The 20,307-nt window shown below is 57.4% G+C and overlaps 1 protein-coding gene across 3 annotated transcripts in view; it reads right to left on the bottom strand.

Moving 5' to 3' along the window:
• Positions 1-537: 537 nt before the first annotated feature.
• KCNJ12 (potassium inwardly rectifying channel subfamily J member 12) overlaps positions 538-20,307 on the bottom strand; it is a 33,170-nt gene continuing 13,400 nt past the window's right edge. Inside the window, exons 2-3 of one of the 3 annotated variants that reach the window (XM_075514656.1) lie at positions 2,923-4,400; positions 538-1,713 (exon numbers count right to left, since the gene is read on the bottom strand). In XM_075514656.1, coding sequence (XP_075370771.1) covers positions 2,953-4,242 — 1,290 coding nt within the window. In that variant the 5' untranslated portion in view covers positions 4,243-4,400 and the 3' untranslated portion in view covers positions 538-1,713; positions 2,923-2,952. Of the gene's footprint in view, positions 4,401-20,307 lie in introns of all 3 variants that reach the window. The other 2 variants (XM_075514657.1, XM_075514655.1) reach the window with 2 other exon arrangements.

Raw genomic sequence — 20,307 nt, 5'->3', positions numbered from 1 at the left:
CAAAAATAATATTTATACACTATGTACCAGCGTGGTCCATGGCCAGGACGAGGACTATACAGTATATATACGACGACTCGCCAGAGCTAGATCCTCGCTAGCGGGGTTCGGGGAAGGGGTGCGTGAACGGGGGCTGGGGAGGGTCCGAACCCCCCTCGCCGTGCCGGCCGCGGGTGCTCCCCAGCCCAGTTCACGTCCTCCTACGCAGCAGTTTAAAAATACATCTGTATATATTATTCTATTCTCCCAGGTAACACTGTACAATCATAGAAGTTTCTTTAAAAGCAATAATTTACTTAAAGACGTCTCTATTTCTCTTTCGTTTTATACAAATATTTACTGTGATATATATATATTTATAAAGAAATTAACCCTCTGAGAACCCTACAGCAGCAAGATGTGCACCTTTTTTTATAGTTATTATTTATTCAAAAGAAACTAAAACCACTTAAAAGCATTTTTTTAAAAAAATAAATAAGTAGTGCGCACACAAAATCTCTCGCCCCCCCCCCCCCCCCCTCCTTCCCACCCCCCAGATGCTATGGGGCAAAAAGCGGGGGGGAAAACCATCCCCCCGGGAGCAAAGGGACCGGTGATGGGATGGCATCCGCGTTCACTGCCTTAGAAACACAAATGTCATGGCCGGAGCTCAATGGCACATCCCTACGCGTCCCCACTTTTGGGGACAGCCCGTTTGGGGCACTTGGTGCCAAAACAGCCGGCTGCCTCCCGGCACTGCCCCCGGGGATGTTTTCTCCCAGTGGCTGGTTTTTAGGGGAAGCCAAAAATAGAGCAGCCCCTTGGTGGGCAGCACGGGGTCGTGGTGATGGACACTAGTGGGAACAGGGTGGGGAGAAAACTCTGTGGGGACGAGGACGCGGTCCCCGTCCCGCGGCCGGCCGGTGAGATGCGATGCTCGGGGGCACAGGGCAGCGGGGGCAGCCGCTCCCCAGAGCCCTTTGCAAGAAGGAGATAGGGATGAGGACAGAGAACAAATCTGCCACCGACGTTTGGACATGCCACGGCAAGTTGTAACCCTGGGACGTGGCTTCCCTGATGTGGGCAGGGGGGAGAAAAGCACCGGGAGCCCATCACAGCCGAAACGCTGCTGGGGACCCCGCTCGCGACTCCTTCTTCCCGAGGCCAGGTGCTGCCGAGGCTCCGCACCCAGGGTCGGGTGCGGGATGCCGGTGGGTACCGAAGCCTTTCCTACGGCCACGGGGAGCAGGGAGCCAGATTTTGGCTCCCAGAGCACCAATGAGCAGCAGGGGGGGGATGAAGGGACCCGCAACCTGCGTCTTCCCGTGCAACCTCCTTCCCTCTGTGCAAAGGCAGGGAGCAGGGCAGGAGCAAAGGCTTCCCGTGCACGGGGTGGTTTGCCTTGTGCCGTGGAAAAAGCTAAACCAGCGTGCCATCAAGGCCAGCCTAAAATGCAGCAGAGGGGGGGATGCGGGCGCTGCCACAGGGGCAGAGCAAAGGGGATGTCGCCCCAAGGGGAGGATGCGAGCGGAGGGCTGGGGCGCGGGAGGAGTTTGCATCTCTAAGGCACGATCCACCTTGAGGCTGGGATGCGGGGACGGGTTGAAGCGCAAGACGGGGTGGTTTCCTCGACTGGCATCTGTTGTTTTCGGAAAAGCATCTGCCTCTGAAGCAGGACTCTCCGGTGAACGGGGAATTCATAAATCCCAGCCTGGTATGGAGACGGCTCCTGTGCTAGAAGAAGTGCAACTCAGCAAGATGACTTTCACATTAATTTCCACGTTCGAAATGATTTTTCAAGGGAGAAAATACCGAATTGGTTGGAAAAATGGGAAAATACCCCAATTTGAGAGCTTTCCACTCTCCTTTTTGTGCTTTTCGCTATTTCATCCTAGTTACAGTGAAACTTAGGAATTCCCTGTTGGAGATATTGGGGGAGACCCAAGTCTTCAGCAGCTGATGCCCCAGACCCACTTTCCACCCTGAAGATCAGTATTTCCAGAAATTGGCTAATTACTGTGTTTACAGTGCTTGTTTCTATCACAGTCTGCCTTTTCCTTATTAGCTACTTTGCCAGTAATTACGCTACTCGCTTTCGCTGCCACGGACCTCCAGCCACTTGCATCTGTTTTCTGCCTACCAAGCCGTGCCAGTGGAAAAAAAAAACCCACCCCAAAATTGGATGCAGTCTTGACTTCTAGCTCTTGCATCTGCCCAGCAAGTCACCTCCTCAAAGGACCCCGGTGGCTTATTCATTCCCTTGTTCATTTTTAAAAAATACTGAATCACTTCTTTCAGATTTAATATTATTATTATTATTATTGTTATTATTATTATTATTATTATTTTGGTAAACAGTCTCCCAAACGGTACGGTGAAAAAATTAAAAACCCTTTCGCCTCCCTCCCCCCCTTTTTCCCCAAATTAAAAAGAAGTACGTTAATGTTGCATGTTATTTCAAGTGTTGTTCTTGTGCAACTGAATCAGACCGCCTGCCGGAAGGAGCAATTTTTTTTGTTGTCGCTGCTCAGTTAAAAAATAAAAGGAAAAAAAAGAAAGAGAGAGAGAAAGATTTGTTTCCTGATATTTCCTCTTTTTGGATCTCGCAGTGCTCGGCTCCAAGAAAACGCTGGCGTTTTCCCCGCGGGGAGAGCAAAGCCCCGCGGGGCTGTGCGGGGCGAGCACCTGCCCACGCCCCACAGACCCTCCTCTCTCCATCCGTCTGTCCGTCTGTCCGTCCATCCCCCCAGAGCCGTCGGCCCCGCTGCGGGCACCGGGCGCAGGAGACGCGCCATCCCCTCCTGCAGACCGCTCAGTGGTTATTGCGATGAAACTGAAAACTATGAACGATACTAATTTCTCAAGCATTCCTATGGCACTTGCATTGTTCTGCATAATTTGAGCGGGTTGTAGGGGAAGAGATTAGAGGAGGAAAAAAAATACCCTCGGAAAAGTCAATGGAAGGACCAAGAGTCATATTTCCGACTCCCTCCTGTATGACCGTTGATCCAATGCTATTGTGGCTTGAAGCCTATCGAACTCGTGCCTGTTGTCCGGGCTCAGGTCCTCCAAACCCCGGCTATCATCGTCTTCCTCTTCCTCATCGCGGCTCATGAAGGCCAGCTCATTCTCGTAGCAGAAGGAGTTGGTGCTGGGCAGCAGGAATTTGTTCTCCACCAAGTCCTTGGCGCTGCAACGGGGGGTGGAAGGGACCTCGTAGGTTTTGTGGAAGTGGGAATAGTCTACTTTGTACTGGTTTTTCTCCTCGAACAAGACAGGCTCGAAGCGGTGGCCCCAGAGGATCTCACTGGCCAGGTAGGAGCTCCGAGCCTGCGTCGTCATAGCGGTGGCTTCTACCATGCCTTCCAGGATGACCACGATCTCAAAGTCGTCTGTCTCCAAGTCCTGGCGGCTGATCCCGAACAAGGGGCTGTCTTCGTTGATCTCATGGAGAATGGTGATGGGGGACACCAAGAAGATACGGTCCAAGCCTTTATCAAACCCCACATCGATGTCTATTTGGTCAAGTGGTATGTACTCCCCTTCTTCTGTGATCCTGGGCTTAATTAGCTGAGCTCGTACATGGGCTTCTACTATGTGGCTTTTCCGGAGGTTCCCAACTCTCCACATCAGGCAGAGTTTTCCATCTCGCATTGCCACTACTGCATTATGGCTGAAAAGTAATGTCTGGGCCCGTTTTTTGGGCCTGGCCATCTTTGCCATTATTGCACCAATCATGAAAGAGTCAATTATACACCCCACGATGGACTGAACCACCACCATGAAGACCGCGAGCGGGCACTCCTCCGTCACGCAGCGGAAGCCGTAACCAATAGTCGTTTGGGTCTCGATGGAGAACAGAAAAGCAGCCACAAAGCCATTGACCTGCAGAACGCAAGGCTTGAAGGTATCGTCTCCACCTGGGTTTTCTAGGTCTCCATGAATGAGTGCAATTAGCCAGAAAATCAGCCCAAACAGTAACCAGGACACCAGAAATGCCAGGGAAAAGAGCAAGAGCATATACCTCCAGCGGATGTCAACGCACGTGGTGAACATGTCTGCAATGTACCTCTGCGGCTTGTCATCCATGTTGGTGAACTCCACGTTGCACTGACCGTTCTTCTTTACAAACCTGTTCCTGCATTTCCTCCTGGTGTGGATTTTCCCATTGCCAAAGCCGTTGATACCTGGCATGGTGGTCAACCTCAGCCCGTCTTCCTCGGAGGACACGATGCTGTAAGGGTTGACTCTGCCTGCAGTCATCCCTGAGCCAAGCCCACAGTGAAGGTGAAGGGTCTTGTGACTCCTGGCGTCCCCCTGGCCCACCCCTACCCACCCCCCAAATACTGTTGCGGTGGAAGAGGAGTCCCAAGCTTCCACGTCTTGGCTGCCACGTCACCACGCAGATCCCGTGAGAGGCTCTGCAATGAGAAAGCAAAGACACAGCCGTTAGCTCTCACGGCAAAGGGACCTGAGGGGGTGTTTGCCCATGGGTCTGATGGGGTGGGTGGCTGCATGTTGAATGAGGACCCCCCCACACTGCCCTAATGTTCCCTCCTATGGCTAGGCTGTTCCCAAAAAAACACACAGGAGGAAGGAAGAAGGTCTTAGAGTTTGTTCTTTCATACTCTAAAGCGAGTGAGCAAACCTTGCTGGGGAGATGCGGCATTTCTGGGAACCCCAACACCACCAGCGGATGAAAAACCTTGGGTAGCACTGGAGTCTCTCCCTTTCGCTTTTCTCATGAGCTCTGCTGTCGGAGCAGGGTCAGGCTGCCGGAGAGGAAAGCAGAGAGGCCAAGCTGCTCTCCTTAGCACAGGGATATTAATAAAGGTACGCCTGAAAGCAGCTCCATCAGTTCACATTGCCCGTGCCAGATGGACCGCTGCCCAGCACATCGCAGCAGCGGTCGCCCAACCTCCCGAGCACCAGCTCTTCTGGGGTCGAGAGAAACCACAGGGAGATGTGGATTTAACCTCCATGCCCCTGCCCGGGGATGGGAGAGGACGTGGCCAACATGCAGCCGGTTGGAGAAGGCCCAGGGAAGGCACTCACTTGGGGCAGATGTCCCGAACAGCAACTTTCCCAACACATCCATTGGGACACGGAGCCATCTACGGTCACAGACGGGTTTTGCTGGCCAAGTCTGATGAAGAGACAACTGCCGCTGGGGAACGGGGAGCTGTTTTGGTCCCTTCTGGAGGGCTGAGCTGCAGGGTCGGGGACCTACGCTCAGCTTTGCCTGGGAGAGAGGTGGGAGCAGCGTGGACACAGGCAAGGTGGCCCAAGTCGGGTGCGTTCCCCGGTGCCTCTGCGACGGCACACGGGGCTGCATCGGGCAGTGGATGGGATTGTGGAGAAGCCACGCGGCACATCCCAAGCACCCCAAAGACACAGCGCTGCAGGAGCGCTCCCCAAACCACCCCCTGCCGCAGCTCGTCCTATTCTTCAGCAACACGGGATGTGTCACTGGGGATGAAACCACCTTGCTGGCAATGAGACCTGCATGGGGCAGCGATGTGGCGGGGGAGCAGGTGCAGACCCCCCCGCGACACCCCGTCCCCCCAGCGCAGAGGCGCCCGGCTCATGCCTAGAGGCGCAGGCCAACCCGCCGGGCTGTACGTGCTGCGTCGGATCCGCTGGCCCCGTCGATGCGGTCGATTCCTGCAATCAGCTCGAGCGCCCAGGGACGCGCTGGGACAAGCACACCCTTTCCATTACACAGTGGCCAGGCACAGCCTGCCGGGAGCTGCATCAGCCCAGCTAGCAACGCTATGCTGGATTGCCTTTTACAGAAATTTGCCCCAAATCCACCTTGGGGCTTGGGGATCCCCCCAGAATCCCAGCAGCACAAGCAGGACCGCTAACAACCTGCCCAAACCTCCCAGGTGCTGGAAACAGACCCACGCGTGGCACCATCTTACACGCCAAATAACGTATTTCCACCTGCTGCAATCCGGGCACGACCATTTTTTACCCCACAAGCAGATTTTTCAAGCACCACAGTTATTTGTTGGTGTGTCGGTAGACCAAGCGATCGCTCGTACCCGGCCGGGGCAGTCGGCATGAGATCCTCTCCCTCCTTACAGCCACGAGGAAGAGTAAAACAGACACGAACAGTTAATATTTACAACCTCATCGTCACTGGAAGTCAAATGGGACCAAAGTGGCCTTGCAGAGCTGGCACGGCAGGCTGGCTGCAGGCTCACGCTGCCGAACTCCAGCCTGGCCGCCCGTCCCGAGTCTTCCTCCTGACCGCACCGGCTACAGTCATTAAGGCTTTCTCTCCTCTTTTTTCAATGAGAGCTGAGCATTCGGAGACAAAAAAGGCCGCTTCTCCATCACCCCTCCAGCTCACCCCGCCAGTGCCCCCAGGGGAATAGGCCGAATGCTTTTGCCACGGGATGAATTTACTGTTGGTTTGTTGGTTTGGTTTTTTTTTTTTTTTTAATTAATTCTAGATGCATCTGAGAAGTGAACAAAATGCAATGAGCTCCCAGTGACCTGTGAGAGGATTAGCTGGGGTCTGGATTAACTGTGCTGGGAGGGGAGACGTGCCCGGGTGGCTGCGGAGGCAGCAGCGCTGCCCTCACCCGGGGCGACGCTGCCGGGGACCCGTGGGCTCCCCGCTCACCACCCCCCCCTCTGCCTCCCCCCTTTCCCCCTTCCCTCCTTCCTTCCCTCCTTTCTTGCTTTCTCTGTTTCTTCCTTCCTCTTCCTGCCCTTCCTGCCTTTCTCTCTTCCTTCCTTCCTGCCCTTTATCTTTCCTTTTTTCTTTCCTTCCTTTCTTCCTTCCTTCCATTGTTCCTTCCTTCCTTCTTTTCTTCCTTTCTTTTTCTTTTTTCTTTCACTTTTTCATCTCTTTCTTTCTTCTTCTCTCTCTTTCTTCCTTCCTTCCTTTCTTCTTCTTTCCTCTTCTTTTTCTTTCTTTCTTCTCTTCCTCTCTTTCTTAATTTCTATTTCTTTCTGTCTTTTTGTCTTGCTTTATTTCTTTTTGCTTTTGCTTTTTTCTTTCTTTCTTTCTTTCTTTCTTTCTTTCTTTCTTTTTCTTTCTTTCTCTCTTTCTTTCTTTCTTTTGCTTGCTTTCTTTCTCTCTTCCTCTCTTTCTTAATTTCTATTTCTTTCTTTCTTTTTCTCTTGCTTTATTTCTTTTTTCTTTTGCCTTTTTCTTTCTTTCTTTCTTTCTTTCTTTTTCTTTCTTTCTCTCTTCCTCTCTTTCTTTCTTCCTCTCTTTCTCTCTCCCTTATTTGTCTCTCTCTCCTTCCTCCCTCCCTCCCCCCTTTCCCTTTCCTCCCCCTCCTCCCATGCCACGCAGGGTTTCACCCTGTCCGAGCACCCCAGCCATCAGGGAACCCTCTGCTGTGGGGGGATGCCAGGAGAGACCCGAGGGGCTGACGCTGCTTCAGGGAGGGGACAGCTCTCGTGACACAGCCCACGTCCCGCGTGGGACCCCGCATTCACGGGGGCCGCGGGACCGAGTCCTCCCCGAAGCACCGAAGCTCCTGGGGGGACAAAGACAAACCCCCCCCGGCCCCGGGCCGGCAGCAGCAGCATGGGGAGACGGCAGCTAAATAAAGGCGAGCAAAGTGGATCTGTCGGAGCAGGCGGCCGCCTGCGGCTCGTACTTTATTTAGCACAGTTTTGTTTGGAAATACGCTTTCTCGAGTTTGCTGAAAGCTGAATTTCTGGTTTGGTTTTAATTTGAAGGCTGGAGCCCCACGCTGTCGCTGCGGGAGGCTCAGGCTGGGAGAGGGCTCGTGTGAACGCGTGGAAACCCAGGGCTGGACAGGCTCCGCCGCCGGCACCAGCTGGGGACCGCGGCCCCATGGTCACCCTGCAGTTCCTTGGGTCGTGAGCGCCGTTCTCCAGCGTCACCCTGGCATCTCCCCACAACCAGAGCTGCTCCGGGGTGCTGGCAGAGGAGTTACGGGAGGTTACATCCCCCTGCCACCCCCTTCCCAGCAGTTTCACACCCCTGACCATGACAATTTTACCCCCTGGGAACAAACTCAAAACTTCCCCTAAACCCCAGAGCCCCTTAATCCCATTGCCAGCCCCAGCCGCGCTGCAGACAAACCCATGCTGGGTGTCGGGCAGGACCGGGACCATCCCCTGCCGCTTGTGCCACGCGTCTTATGCAGCACTAATAGCGTTAACACGTAGGAAACAAAACAGGCCCATAATATTAATAGCGGGAAGGAACGTCCCACAGCTCCCGGCGGGCTCTGAACGCAGCGACGCCTTGGACTACCCCAGCTAATGAGCTGACATTAGAGGCAATGACTCCTGCCACTAAACTGCAGCAACCAAACTCCCACCGCGGAGCGGTTTCCCGCAGAGAATCCAAGTGTCTCCAGCAATTTGCCAACTGCACGGCTAATTTTTTTTTTTTATTTTTTTTTTTTCTAAAAGGGAGTTCGACGTTACAACAATATTCTGAACAGTCAGCACGCCGGGAAAATATGTCAAGTGCCGAGAAGGTCATTAGTTAGAGGCGGCTGAATATGTCGATGTGATTTATCATCACACCTTTCCCTGTACCTCTGGAGGGGATGTGTTTGGGGGCCAGGGAGGCAGCGACTGGGCTGCCAGCCCCTTCCTGCATCCTCCCAGCATGGATTTTCTCCCAGTTTACAGAGGCGTGTGGGGAACCGGGTTGCATTTGGGTGGGATTGACCCAGCGGGGACTTGGAGGAGCCAAGCCGGGGCACGCGGGTCCCCTGGCAGGAGAGGTGACCGTCCGAGAGGGGACAGCGCGAGGAGGTCACGCTCGGTGCCGCTGCCTGCCCTGCGCCGGGAGATAACGCTGCTATCTCCTGCAGTGATGCCCTTCATGCCCCGGCAGCGGGACGGCAATGTCAGCGGAGAGGAGGGAGCTCTGCTCCCGGCGCGGGGCTGCGGCCATGCCGGCACAGCCCAGGGTGCCCAAACCGCTCCTGGGCTGTCCCAACGGAGCGACCTGGCACTGAGCACCCAACAAATGGGGGGGTAGCAGAGCCGGGGGGTCCTCCAGCTGAGATACAAAGCAGGGAGCTTGCGGCCGGCCCCCGGCCAAGCGCGTTCCCACCGTGCTGGGTCAGCACTGCTGCCTGAATAACTCCCGCCTCCAACACCCCATCTTTGGACACTTCCAATAAATTAAGGGTCAACACGGGACGGGCCAGGCCCTGACGAATCTGGAGGATAAATGACCCCCTGCTTCCCCTCCGCTGCCAGGGAGGACAGGCAAGAGGCTCCCACCACAGTGCATTCCTAATGAGAAAATACTGCTCTGTTTTGGCAGGGAGATGGGTAGAAAACAGCTGCGGGCATGCACCCCTCCACTGGACCCCCCCACACCCCCCTAGTGCCAGCAAGCAGCCGAGACATCCCTGTCTGCGAGCCTTGACAGCGCACACAGGAGGGAAACTGAGGCACGGGGGGCAAGGAGGGCCCTTGGCAGGGAGACCAGAGGCGACGGGGTGCCTGGAGAGGTGCTGGCTCATCCCCGTCCCCCTGAGCCACGTGCGGATGCCACCGCAGGCACGGGAGGAGAAAAGGGGCCACGTGCAGTGCTCGGCACCGCTGGGGCCAGGTGGCTTGTGCTTAAGCACCCTAAAAGTCCTGCTAAATGTGTCCTGGATCAGAGGAGATCCTGGGAGAGATCCCTTAGGAGCCTGCACTGAGCAGCACTGCAGGTCCCCAACTCCATGGCACGATGGGGGGACCGAGCATCCCGGTCTGGTCGCCTCCCCGCCTGTTCCAGCCCCGGCAGCCCTGGTACCCAGCCATGCTCCAGCACCCACACGCCGGGGTGGTGGGACCCCAGGGCTGTACGTCCACCCCCGCCGCCCCCCCGCCGCTCCCGGGTGATGTCCCCCTGCCTGGCTGCAGCATGGAGAGGGGTTGGGAAACGCCGCAGCACCCACAGGACCCCCAGCCCGCAGCCAGCCCTGCCGCCCCGCCAGGTCCCGAAATCCCGTCTCACTCGCCTGGGAAACCCTGGCTATTTGTCTGTCCGCTTGCATCCGTATGGCTGGACAGCAGGACGTGGCCGGGGGTGAGGATGAGGGCAAGGGGGGTTGAAGGCCTTGGCAGGGTTAATCCGCACCGTGGGCTACCAAAGGATGCCCCAAAACCCCAGGGGGTGCAGCCAGACTGCCCTGCCCCGTGACACCCTTACCCAAAGCTCTGGGGTACCCGCAGCCCCTTCCCCGCAGCCCCCCCGCAGCCCCGGCTCAGAGGACGGGTGTTAATACCCCGGCAAATCGCCCCGGGAAGGGGCAGAGCCCCAGCTCCCGACCCCAGGCAGGGGGGGCTCTGGCCGGACCCCGGGAGGAGGGGTCAGCCCTTACCTGGCGTGCGCCCGGGGGGGTCTCCCCAGTGCTCCCCAGCCATGGCTGTGGGGCGCAGGGTGCCCTGTGGCCCTGCTGCAGCCCGGGCGAGGGACAGAGAGTTTTAATTGAATTTCTAGATTATCCTGGGGGAGAAGTTGTAATCTCCTTAAATCCAACCTCTGGTCGAGTCCCGTAACCTACTGTCCTGCGCCAGGGAAGGGATTTAGTGAGGGGGAGGGGAGGTTTCCCAGCCTGCTGATGCCCCGAACCCTGCACCCCGCAGGATTTGTCCCACAGGACGTCAGAGATCTGCTCCCGGCAGCCCCGTGGCCCCAGGAATTAAGGCTCTGCGGCAGCGATGCCCTGTTCCCTCTCCCCACGTCCTGCCCCGGTGACCGGGGGTGTCCCGGGAGGCTCCCGGAGCCGGTGGGGCTGGAGCACCGGTGATGGAGATGTCTGGTGCTGGGTGGAGGAAGACAGCTGGCTACAGGGTCAGTGGGGTGTTTGGGGGGTGAAGATGAGCCCCCCCCGGGGTGGGACTCATGGCTGGGAGCTTTGAATTGAAATATCGCCTGGCCTGGCGGTGCCCGGGGTGCCGGTGGGATGTGCAAGTCCCCAGGCAAGTCCCCTTCCCCACCTGGGCTGCGGTGGGCACCTCCCTCCCGAAAAGCCCCATCCCTCGGCCGCGTGGGCCAGAGGGTGTTTTCGGATGGGTGACCTTGGGGTGTCTCTGCACCCGCCCCGTGCGCTCTCCTCCATCACATGGCCCTGGTCCCTCCCGCATGCTCCCAAATCTGGATGCGTGCTGGGCTCCAGTCCCAGCCCCAAACCATCCCGGGGACAAACACCAGCGATGGGGCTGCGGGCAGACCATGGCAGAGCCGAAATCGGCCGGCCGCGCTCCTGCCTGCCCTGCACCCCGGCTGTGCCATTGCCGGGGCCGCTGCATGGACTCGGGTTCCCATGGGGAATGGGGGGTTCCCATCCGGCACGTGCCATAGAGGCTCGGGGGGAAGGCAGCAACCCTGTCCCAGCCCAGGGGGATCACCCGGCTGCTAAAAAGCACCGTGGGAAGAAAGGGAAAAGCGGGACCGAAAGGGCAAATGTCTTCAAGCAGATTTTATCGCCAAGATGAGCCAAGGGCTGCAGCACCGAGGGGCTCCCATGCCGCAGGTAGCACCAGGGCAGCGCTCAGCAGCATGCCTGGGGTATTACAGGCATGAATTATTTTAAGAGCCCTCTCATGGAGCGATTGCTGCCTACGCCTTAGGGTTAGAGGCAGAAGGTGATGGATCTGAACTCCGTTCAGCCCCCGCTTGCCCACGGCAGGACTAATCCTGCACCTCCCACTACGCCCAGCTCCCATCAAGATCTCGTTCCCAAACCCCGTTACGCCCAAGGCGGGTTTTCCCGCGGAGCTCCGCTCTCACCCAATGCAAACCCCCTCCAGGAGCCGTGTCTCTCCCGCTCGAGGGAAATCGCGTGTGTGGGCAGAGCCCGCGCCCGGGAAATGTTTATCCTGAAGGCGCGACGTGCGGCAGGTTGGGAGCGATGGGGCTGCCAGCCGGAGCCAACGGAGCCGTGAGCCGCAGGGAGAGCGACGCCGAGCGCCTCGGCACCGGCTGCAGCCGATACGGCTGCAGCCGGTGCCGAGGCGCTCGGCGTCGCTCTCCCCACGGTGGTGTTTCGGCTGGGAATCAGCACCGAGAGAAGCGGGATGAGCATGAGAGCCAGCTTGGGATGCGCAGGTCCCTCCAGCAAGGGGAGATGGAGGGTAAGCAAGGCTGAACCGTCAACCGCTCGTCCAGCATCCTCCACTCTTTTTTCGGGCTTTAAACCCATGGTTATTCCTGCTCCATCCAACCGTTAGCAATTGCTCAGCTCTCGGTGAGAAATACAACCCATGTCCCGCTATCCCGGGCAATTTTCCTGGCTCCTTGGTCGTGCTGGGGTAAAGTTGCCGTTTCCACCCCGGATGCGGCTGCGTTTCCACTGCCCTTTGGCATCACCGTGGGTTAAGGTGTCAGCAGAGCCCTAAACTTGGCTTTTAACCCCAGGAGAAAGGAGATGAGGAGGAAGGGCATGCCATGCTCGGGCAGAGCCGCCCTCCTGGCCCTACTTACCCCGCGATCGCAGTGAGAGCCGTAGATGCTGAGCCCGATGCCGGCGGCCGAGCAAGCGAGCAGGCAGCGGGGACTTTGCTGGGCAGCACGCCGCCGTCCTGGCTAATTGCTCCCGAGCTCAGATTACAGCCTCTCCTCTTCCCTACATGTACAGGAGCTGGCACCTGGGCTGTGGCCATGGGGACCCACCACCAGCAAGGGGGACATCCACCTTCGGTGGTATTTCTAAGGGGTAGGGAGTGACATCGCGGTCATGGCAGTGTAGGAAGCCCAAAATACGGGGACTGGAAGAGAAGCGGCTCGAAGGGGATTTCGGAGATTTTGAGGACGCAAAGGACCAGCCAGAAGGATGCGACAAATTCAGACCTGGAGGATCAGGCACCAGCCTGGGGCGAGGCAGTCGGTGGTCCAAGACAAGACCTTGGTTCTTTGATCTTGCCATTTAATGATGGCCATGACCCAAAACCCATCTTCAAGTGTTTCCCAGGGGAGGAAGAAAAATCCCCCTCCCTTTCTGTTGGGGGTGACAAACCCCCCTGGCACACACGTGATGCTGCCCGCCATCTTCAAGACTAAAGAGGCCTTTGCACTGCTTTTCTGCTACTAGTTTTCCTCCAGCTCGTGGCTCTGCACACACCAGTTCAAGAGTTTCAGTGTCTTTTAAATCCTCCAAGGGCTCCCTTTAACGCTTTTGTTCCTCGGGCTGACCCTGGTTGGAGGAGATCTCCTTCCCGGGGAGTACCAGGTTTCTGGCCCTGGGTTTTTTCCCTTTCCACTCTGCCCCGACGTCACCGGCGAGCCAGACACCCCCAGATTGCAGACGTGACCCCAAAGCCAAGTAGCTGCAGGGGCAGCAAAGGCAGGGCAGGGTATTTTGGGGACCGTCTTTATCTGCTGCAGTGAAGATTTAGCACAGGCGTTGTGTAACGCCGGGGGGGGCTCGCTGCTCCCCGTCCCCTCTCGCTGTCAGGGATCAGCGGCTCAATTAATCCTCCCTCATTCCCTGCCCGCGGGTACCAGCCCCAGGCGCCCTCTCAGCCTGGCCCCAGCAGCAAGAAGTCAAATCTCTGCCTGACATCGGCGTCTGCCACCCCACCGCCATCGCCCGGGGCACCCACTTCGTTTGGGAAGCCCTGCTCAAATGGAGGTGGCCACGAAGGTACCCACCAGGCAGACGTGGAAGTCCCTAAAATAACTCCCTTCTCATTATTTCTGTGGCCCAGACTCGGGCGCTGTCGTGCATCGCTTCGTTAAGGGACCCGGCGGCTGCAGACCCTGCGGGCAGAGACCTGGGCGTTTAAAAGGTTGTTTTTAAACCAGCGAGGCTCGGCACACACCCAGTTGCGTTGCCTCCTCTGCTCCTTTGCACAGCCCAGCTCACTGATGGGTGGCTCGCTCAGGCAGACACTGCAGGATCACAAAAGCAATAAAGTAGAAGCCAGGAATTCCTTTTTTTTTTTTTGGCCAGCCCTAAAAAACTAACCCGCACATGTGTTCCTGGGCAACCCTACAATAAACAAGGTGAGTGCAAAGCCCGGTGTTGGCGAGCCCGGGCACGCTGTGCCTGCACACACAGGTTGATAAGGAGCAGGGCACCGTTTCTCCAGCAAGCAAAACCAAAACACCAGCAAGGGGAGATTTCGGGGGACAAAGGGGGTGGCACGCTACTGCCAGCCACAACAGCTGACCTAACCCCTGGGGTCCCGGTCCTGCCCGCCAGCATCCCTTGGAGGTGTAAAGCCAGAGGCCACGCCGGGTCCCAGCACGGCCGGGTGGCTGCGGTGGCAACGAGTGGGCACGGAGCGAAGGTGCCCTGCGGCTGGGGCAGCGGCCAGGTCTGGTGGCATCGGGGAGGGTGGGACGCAGTGACATGCCCCCAGCCAAGAGCCGCACGGAGAGTTACACAACGCCATCCCGGCCGCCCTTGGCTGCGTGCGCCGTGCGTGCTCCTATCGACACGGCCCCGGCCGCCCTCCGACATCCCCCCAGGGAGATAACTTTGCAAGCGGCATAAATGCAAGCACACGTGAGCTGGGGGGGCCCCGCTCCAGCCCCCCCCGGCCCCAGACCTCCTGCAGCGGTTGCCGGCGATGCTCGGGACTCGCCAGCATCCCGCTGTCCCCTGGCTCTGCCGTGCGGGTGGCAGGGGCGTCGGGAGAGCTGTGACGGTGCTGTGCGGGGTAGGGGGAACGGGGCGAGCACCCACCACCAGCACCCTGCTGAGAAAACGCAGCGGCTAAGGCACCGCACGGCCCCAGCCCCGGGATTTTTTAGGACATGAAAGACCAGCCAGAAGGACGCAACAAATTCAAACCTGGGGGATGTGACACCAGATTAGAGCAAGGCAATAAGTGCCCGCAGGCAGGACCTGGGGTTTTTGAACTTGCCATTTAATGACGGCCGTGACCCAAAAAGCACCTTCAAGCCTTTTCCAGGGGAAGAGGAAAAATCGCCCTCCTTTTCTGTTGAAGGTGAAAAAAACTTGCTGGTCCCACCGGTGCTCACACTGGCAGCAAGGAGCCCTCCCCTCAGCACAGCAGCAGGATGCAGCAGGGATGCTTTTGTCCATAGAGAGGGGGAAACTGAGGCACGGTGGCCGGATGGGCCCGAGCGTGGGGACGGGCTGCAGCCCATGTCATCACCTCCCCCCCGGCCTGGCCTGAGTTCGAGGTATTTATAAAGCCGATAAGGGAGCAGAAAGAATTTTCCAAATGCCGAAGTTACGTAACCTCTCCTCGCCCTCCACGGACATCGTCTGTAATTATAGGCTCGGGAGGGCAGAAGCTCTCCGTGGCGGGGCTGGCAGGGGACACCACTGCCAGTGTCACCCCAAAGGGCTTCACCCTCCTCTCCCTTACCGCGGCGGGTCCCCCAGGGCCAGGCACCAGCCCGCGCCATCGCCTGGCCCCGTGGGACCCCATGCTGGGGGGACCCTGGTGGCATCAGAGCCGGTCCTCCCGCCCTGTGTGGGGGAGCCCAGGTTTTTGGCTGGGCTCTGGGTGGCTGATCCCCCTCTCCGCACACCCGGGGTGCGCACACCCCTCCAGCCCATCCCAGCGCGCGCTGGATGTCAAAGCAGACGACAGCCCGAACGCGGCTGACATCGCCATGGTGACCATCAAACGCTGCTGCTAGCGGGACGCGTGCGGAGATGCTGCACCAGCACCTGCCCCCACAAAGCGCTGACCCCCCCCAGAGACTGCGGGTACCCCCTGCCCTCCACCCGCCCCATTTCCACCACTTTTCGCCCCATCGCACCCACAGGCAGCTTCCAAAACCTCCTCCATCACCTCGCAGCTGCCTCCAACTCCACCAGCCGTGCCTCAGTTTCCCCAGCCCTGCACTTGCTGCCCAGGGAGGGGGGGGTGGCCCCTCCCCGGGATATTTTTCTCTCGCCCAACTTCGGCCAAGGCGGCGGAGTTGGAGGGATGCTGAGCGAAGGCTCCGTCGCTGTGGCAACCCGCCGCGGCCGTCTCCAGGCGACCGCCCAGGGATGCTGCAAAGCCGCTCCGGAGGCAGAGCGAGAGGGACCAGGGCGGGGGGGGGGGGGGGGGGAGGTATCCATAGGGATGGCAGCCCCCGCTCCACTCCCCTACCAAAACCACAGCCTGGATCGTTGCAACGGGGTGTAAAAACACACCAAAAAGGGCTATCGATTTGACTCCGGCAGCCGGTTGAGCACTGACAATCTCGTGGCACCCCAGGCTGGCTAGTGGCCATACCAGCAGGATGGTCCCAGGCAGGTGCGGGGCCCCGCCGTTTTCAGGGACACCTGCAGGGCTGTGGAAATAATTGCTGGTAATAAGCCCGTTAGCCTCTTAACCCTCATTAAGCAGCTTAAGGGGGACATGCGCCATTATACGCAAACCCGGAGGTGGCGAAGGCCCTTGTCAGGGCAAAGGGGGGTTACTGCTGCGGATGGGACTTCAGCGGGTGCTGCTGGGGGTGTCACGGGGGGTACGGCTCCATCCCTCTCCCCAGCAAGCTCCCCTCCTGCATCCAGCCCCCCACTATTGCTCTTTGCCAGCCGGGACCATCGGCAGCTCCCGGCAGCGCTGAGCAGCGGGCAGGGATGGTGATGACGGGCTGTCACACCCGTGTGACGAGTGTGGGAGGTCTCAGCCGCAGTCACGCCGGTGGGGGGAGAGGGGCGGCTGACAGCGCGGGGTGACGGCCCGGCCAGCGCCCGACACCACGGCTGGGGAACGGAGCGGGACGTTTCTAATCGCTCCAGTTGGAAAAGGTCCCATTTTTACATTTGCTAAATTAAAGGATGTCAGCGCCTGATGCCAAGCCCAGGCTCCCTCGGAAATTTAAACTAATGACAGAGGAGAAAATGAGCTGAAACCAGAGCACAAGCACTGCTACGTTATCCAGCCGCACCAGCCCTGGCCAGCCGTGACCGTGGCAGGGTTTAGACGGCAGCTTGCAAAGCACCAGCCATCCCAAAGAGCTCAACTTTTTGCCCCAAAATGCAACCTTACCCCCTCTGCTCGGTCAGAAAGTGCATTGCTGGTACCTGGGCAAGCCAGGCTGCCGTGCTGGGGCTCCTGGCAAGACCCCCAGCCTCCTCCAGCCTCCCAAAGGGCAAATACCTCCCTCTTTCATGGTTACAGCTGCTCTAGGCAAGGGGGTTTCGCTCAGCACAAGGTGGAAGGAGGGAGAGCAGAGTGGCGAGTGCAATGTCCGGATTTCTCCAGATCTGGTGATTCCTACAGCCGGCTCCGTCCTGCCCGGCCCCGCGCGGGTGGGCAGGGGGGTCCTGGCAGAGCACCGGGGCCGCCGGCTGCAGCACAGCCCCCTCGCTGCCCCTCTCCCCGATAGAAATACCTGGGCTCAGGCGAGGGTTTCGGTCCCCGGCACTCTCCGGGCTCCGCTGGGGCGTTTTTGTGCTGCAGCTGAGCAAAACCACAGGGTGGTGGTTTGGGTTGGTTTTTTTTTTTTTTTTTCCTTTTATAATTTTCTCTGCGAGATAAAATTAAACAAACAAGCCCTTCTGGGAGCAGTGCGAGGAAGGGAGCCTGCTTTCCTACAGATGTGCGTGTCCTCAGCGATTACAACCGCCGAATTAAGCTTTCCCTGTGGCTGGGACATTTGCACGATCCCCCTCCTTCGCCTCCTGCGGTTTTGCTGGTAGGAGACCGGCTCGTTTTGCAGCCTCCCTCCCCATGAGGTCATTACCCAAACACCTATTTTTCACAAAAGCATCGAGAATGGGTTTTTTTCCCTGACCTCACCACCTCTCCATCAAATTAAAGTGGTCTCAAGAGCGAGGCTGAAAGCATTCGGCAAAGCGGCACGCGCTGGCAGAGAATAGAATAGAATAGAATAGAATAGAATAGAATAGAATAGAATATATTGTGGCATCTCCCAGGGAATGGGGCTGCAGAGGAGGGGGAATGCTGTGGGTCAGGAGCGGAGAGGGGGTTCCCAGCTGCCCTCCGAGCCCTGGCTGCAGCCCCCAAACCAAAGAGGAACGGCCGTGGCACGAAGACTTGCAAACACACCTAAACTTTCCAGCTTCGTCTGATTCAGGAGCCAGTGCAGAAGCCGTTGCCATAGCTTTGCAGACCACCGGTGGGTTTTGTAGCGCAATCTGGACCACGGATCTATGCAAATCCCCAAGGCAGAAGTCTTTATGGAGGCATATGACAACCAAAAAAGAATAGCGCTCAGTGCTCTACTCCCACACGCCACCCCCCAACTTCACCATCATTTAAATCAGTCTTAAGTTGGAAGAATTCAAATCAACACTGTCGTCACAGAGCCAAGCAGAGAGGTGACACAACTTGGATGCTGCCAGGGAAATTGCCCCCCTGAGACTCCAAACCCATCAGCCCATCACTTTTTGAAGCCCCATCGAGGAAAACAAATGAACTGGCAACCCCCTGCCCCTGGCCCTCCATCCCCTCCAGCCAAGGCTGCCGGAGAGATTTCCAACCAGCCTTCCCCCTGGGATCAACAGGAGGGGGACCACGGGGAGAAAAAAATATCCGAGACATGCTGCTGAGGCTGGAGAGCCACAGTTGGAAAAGAAATCAAAGCTTCCAAAGAGAAAGATGCCAAGGAGATATGTTGTTCCCCAGAGAAACAGGACATTCCTCTCCAAGGGGGAGGAAGGGAGGAGGAAGGCTCGCACCACCTCTTTCAGCTACCCAGCATAGGTTCTCGGGGCTCTGTGCACGGCAGCCTGCTCGTGCAGCTTGTCCCCGCTGTGCAATGCTGCAGACACAGACAGCATCGCAGCTACGGACTTTTTTTGTTGGGATTTTTGGGGGTTTTTTTTACCCTTCAAGCACGTTTTCAATTTGGGGGAAAGGTTGCTGGGTTCTGCCAGCAGCCAGGCAGATGCGGAGCCACTCTGCGGGCTCCCGGAGACCTCCCTGCCTTCCTGCACCACTCGTCCAGACCCTCCATGGTCTAAGGGGATGCGGTTCGGCATCGGCAAACTCCTCGGGGCTCTTACGGGAATAAGAGAAAACAGATACTTTGCTATTGCCAGAAATGCCAAAACAGGGTCCCAGTCCAGTCCAGAGGATAAAGACAGCTTAGATTTTCCTCTCAAAACATTTTTGGGTTGCACAAGCAATGGGATCGCGCTGGAAGCAAGCAGGGGAGATGGTTTCAGTGCGCTCCTGGTCGCTCCCCCGAAAAGTGCCCAATTTGGCTAGTTCAGCATAATTTCTGCAGCAAATTGTTCCTGCAGGAAGTTTTATACCTGCGCCCTTGGGCAAAGCCCTGACAGCATCCTTCGCTGGGAACAAGCTGCCTGCCTCCAGGGCAGCACCTGGGGAAGCAGGAGGGAGAGGAGCATGGGGAGCAGAGTTGGCCCGGCTATAAATAACCCCATGGAAAGGAAACGGGAGAAAAAGGAGCAAACAGAAACTAGGGAGATGGGTTTGGCTACGGGCAGGCAGTGCAAACAGCTCCTCGCGCTCCATGTGATCCCATAGAATCAGGCACAAAAGAAAAGGGGATCCATCGCAGCTCAGCTGAGCGGATCCAGCCCAGCCACCACCTTCCTATGAGCAGCCCATCGAACCGACCCAGAGCCCCGGGCCGGGCGTGCAGTATGCAAGGCATAGTTTGGGGCAAGACCTCATCCACTCTGCTTCATTAAAGGAGGTAAAGACGAGAAAGGGGAGAGTTAAATTAAGGAGAGTTAAATTAAGGAGAGTTAAATTAAGGTGCCCGTTGGACCATGCCGACACAAGACTGGCCTGGCTCCTGGTGTCACCGGCACTGAACACCCAGCGATCCCATCCCCGAAAGCGCCAGCAAGCTATGAAATAGCCTGTGTTTAAGGCAATCGTTATTTGCAATCTGTGATCCCGGAGAAAAAGGCAGAAAAAGCAACTTCTCATTTTTACCAATAAAAGGAGAATTGCAGAGGCTCAGCAAGCACGGTGGCCAGCAGGTCACAACCAGCAGTGCTGGAGTGATTCATCCTAAACAAGCTCGATTTAGTCAAACTAGCCTAGAATAAGGCAGGGAAAACAGCCCGGAGTTTGCCCTGCTGATGCCTGCCAGGTATTAGTCCACGGAAGCGATGGGGCCAGCGAGAGGAGACAGAGCGGGCTCATCCCCACCACTGCTTTCCTCACCGCCTCCAGAAAAATGAATGAAAAGCTTCAGTCCCAGCTCCCACTTCTGGATACTGCACCAAAACACATTAAAGAGGGTTTATTTTTTGATCTCTTTTCCCAGCCCATCTTCCCGGAGCATATCAGTCCCTGTCCCCAAAGGCTGTCGGAGGAGCCGGGGACCGGGCACCGCTCCGCAGCATCCACAGGACTAGTTTTCCCCAGCAAATCATCCGAGCTGCTTCAGTTTTTTCCTTGCATGTAACTTATTATTAAAGCTGAGCAAATAATTCAAGGCAAAAGCTC

The sequence above is a fragment of the Mycteria americana genome, chromosome 12, assembly GCF_035582795.1.
Source record: "Mycteria americana isolate JAX WOST 10 ecotype Jacksonville Zoo and Gardens chromosome 12, USCA_MyAme_1.0, whole genome shotgun sequence".
In the NCBI taxonomy this organism is placed as follows: Eukaryota; Metazoa; Chordata; class Aves; order Ciconiiformes; family Ciconiidae; genus Mycteria; species Mycteria americana.
This window is presented reverse-complemented; position numbering and strand designations above follow the sequence as displayed.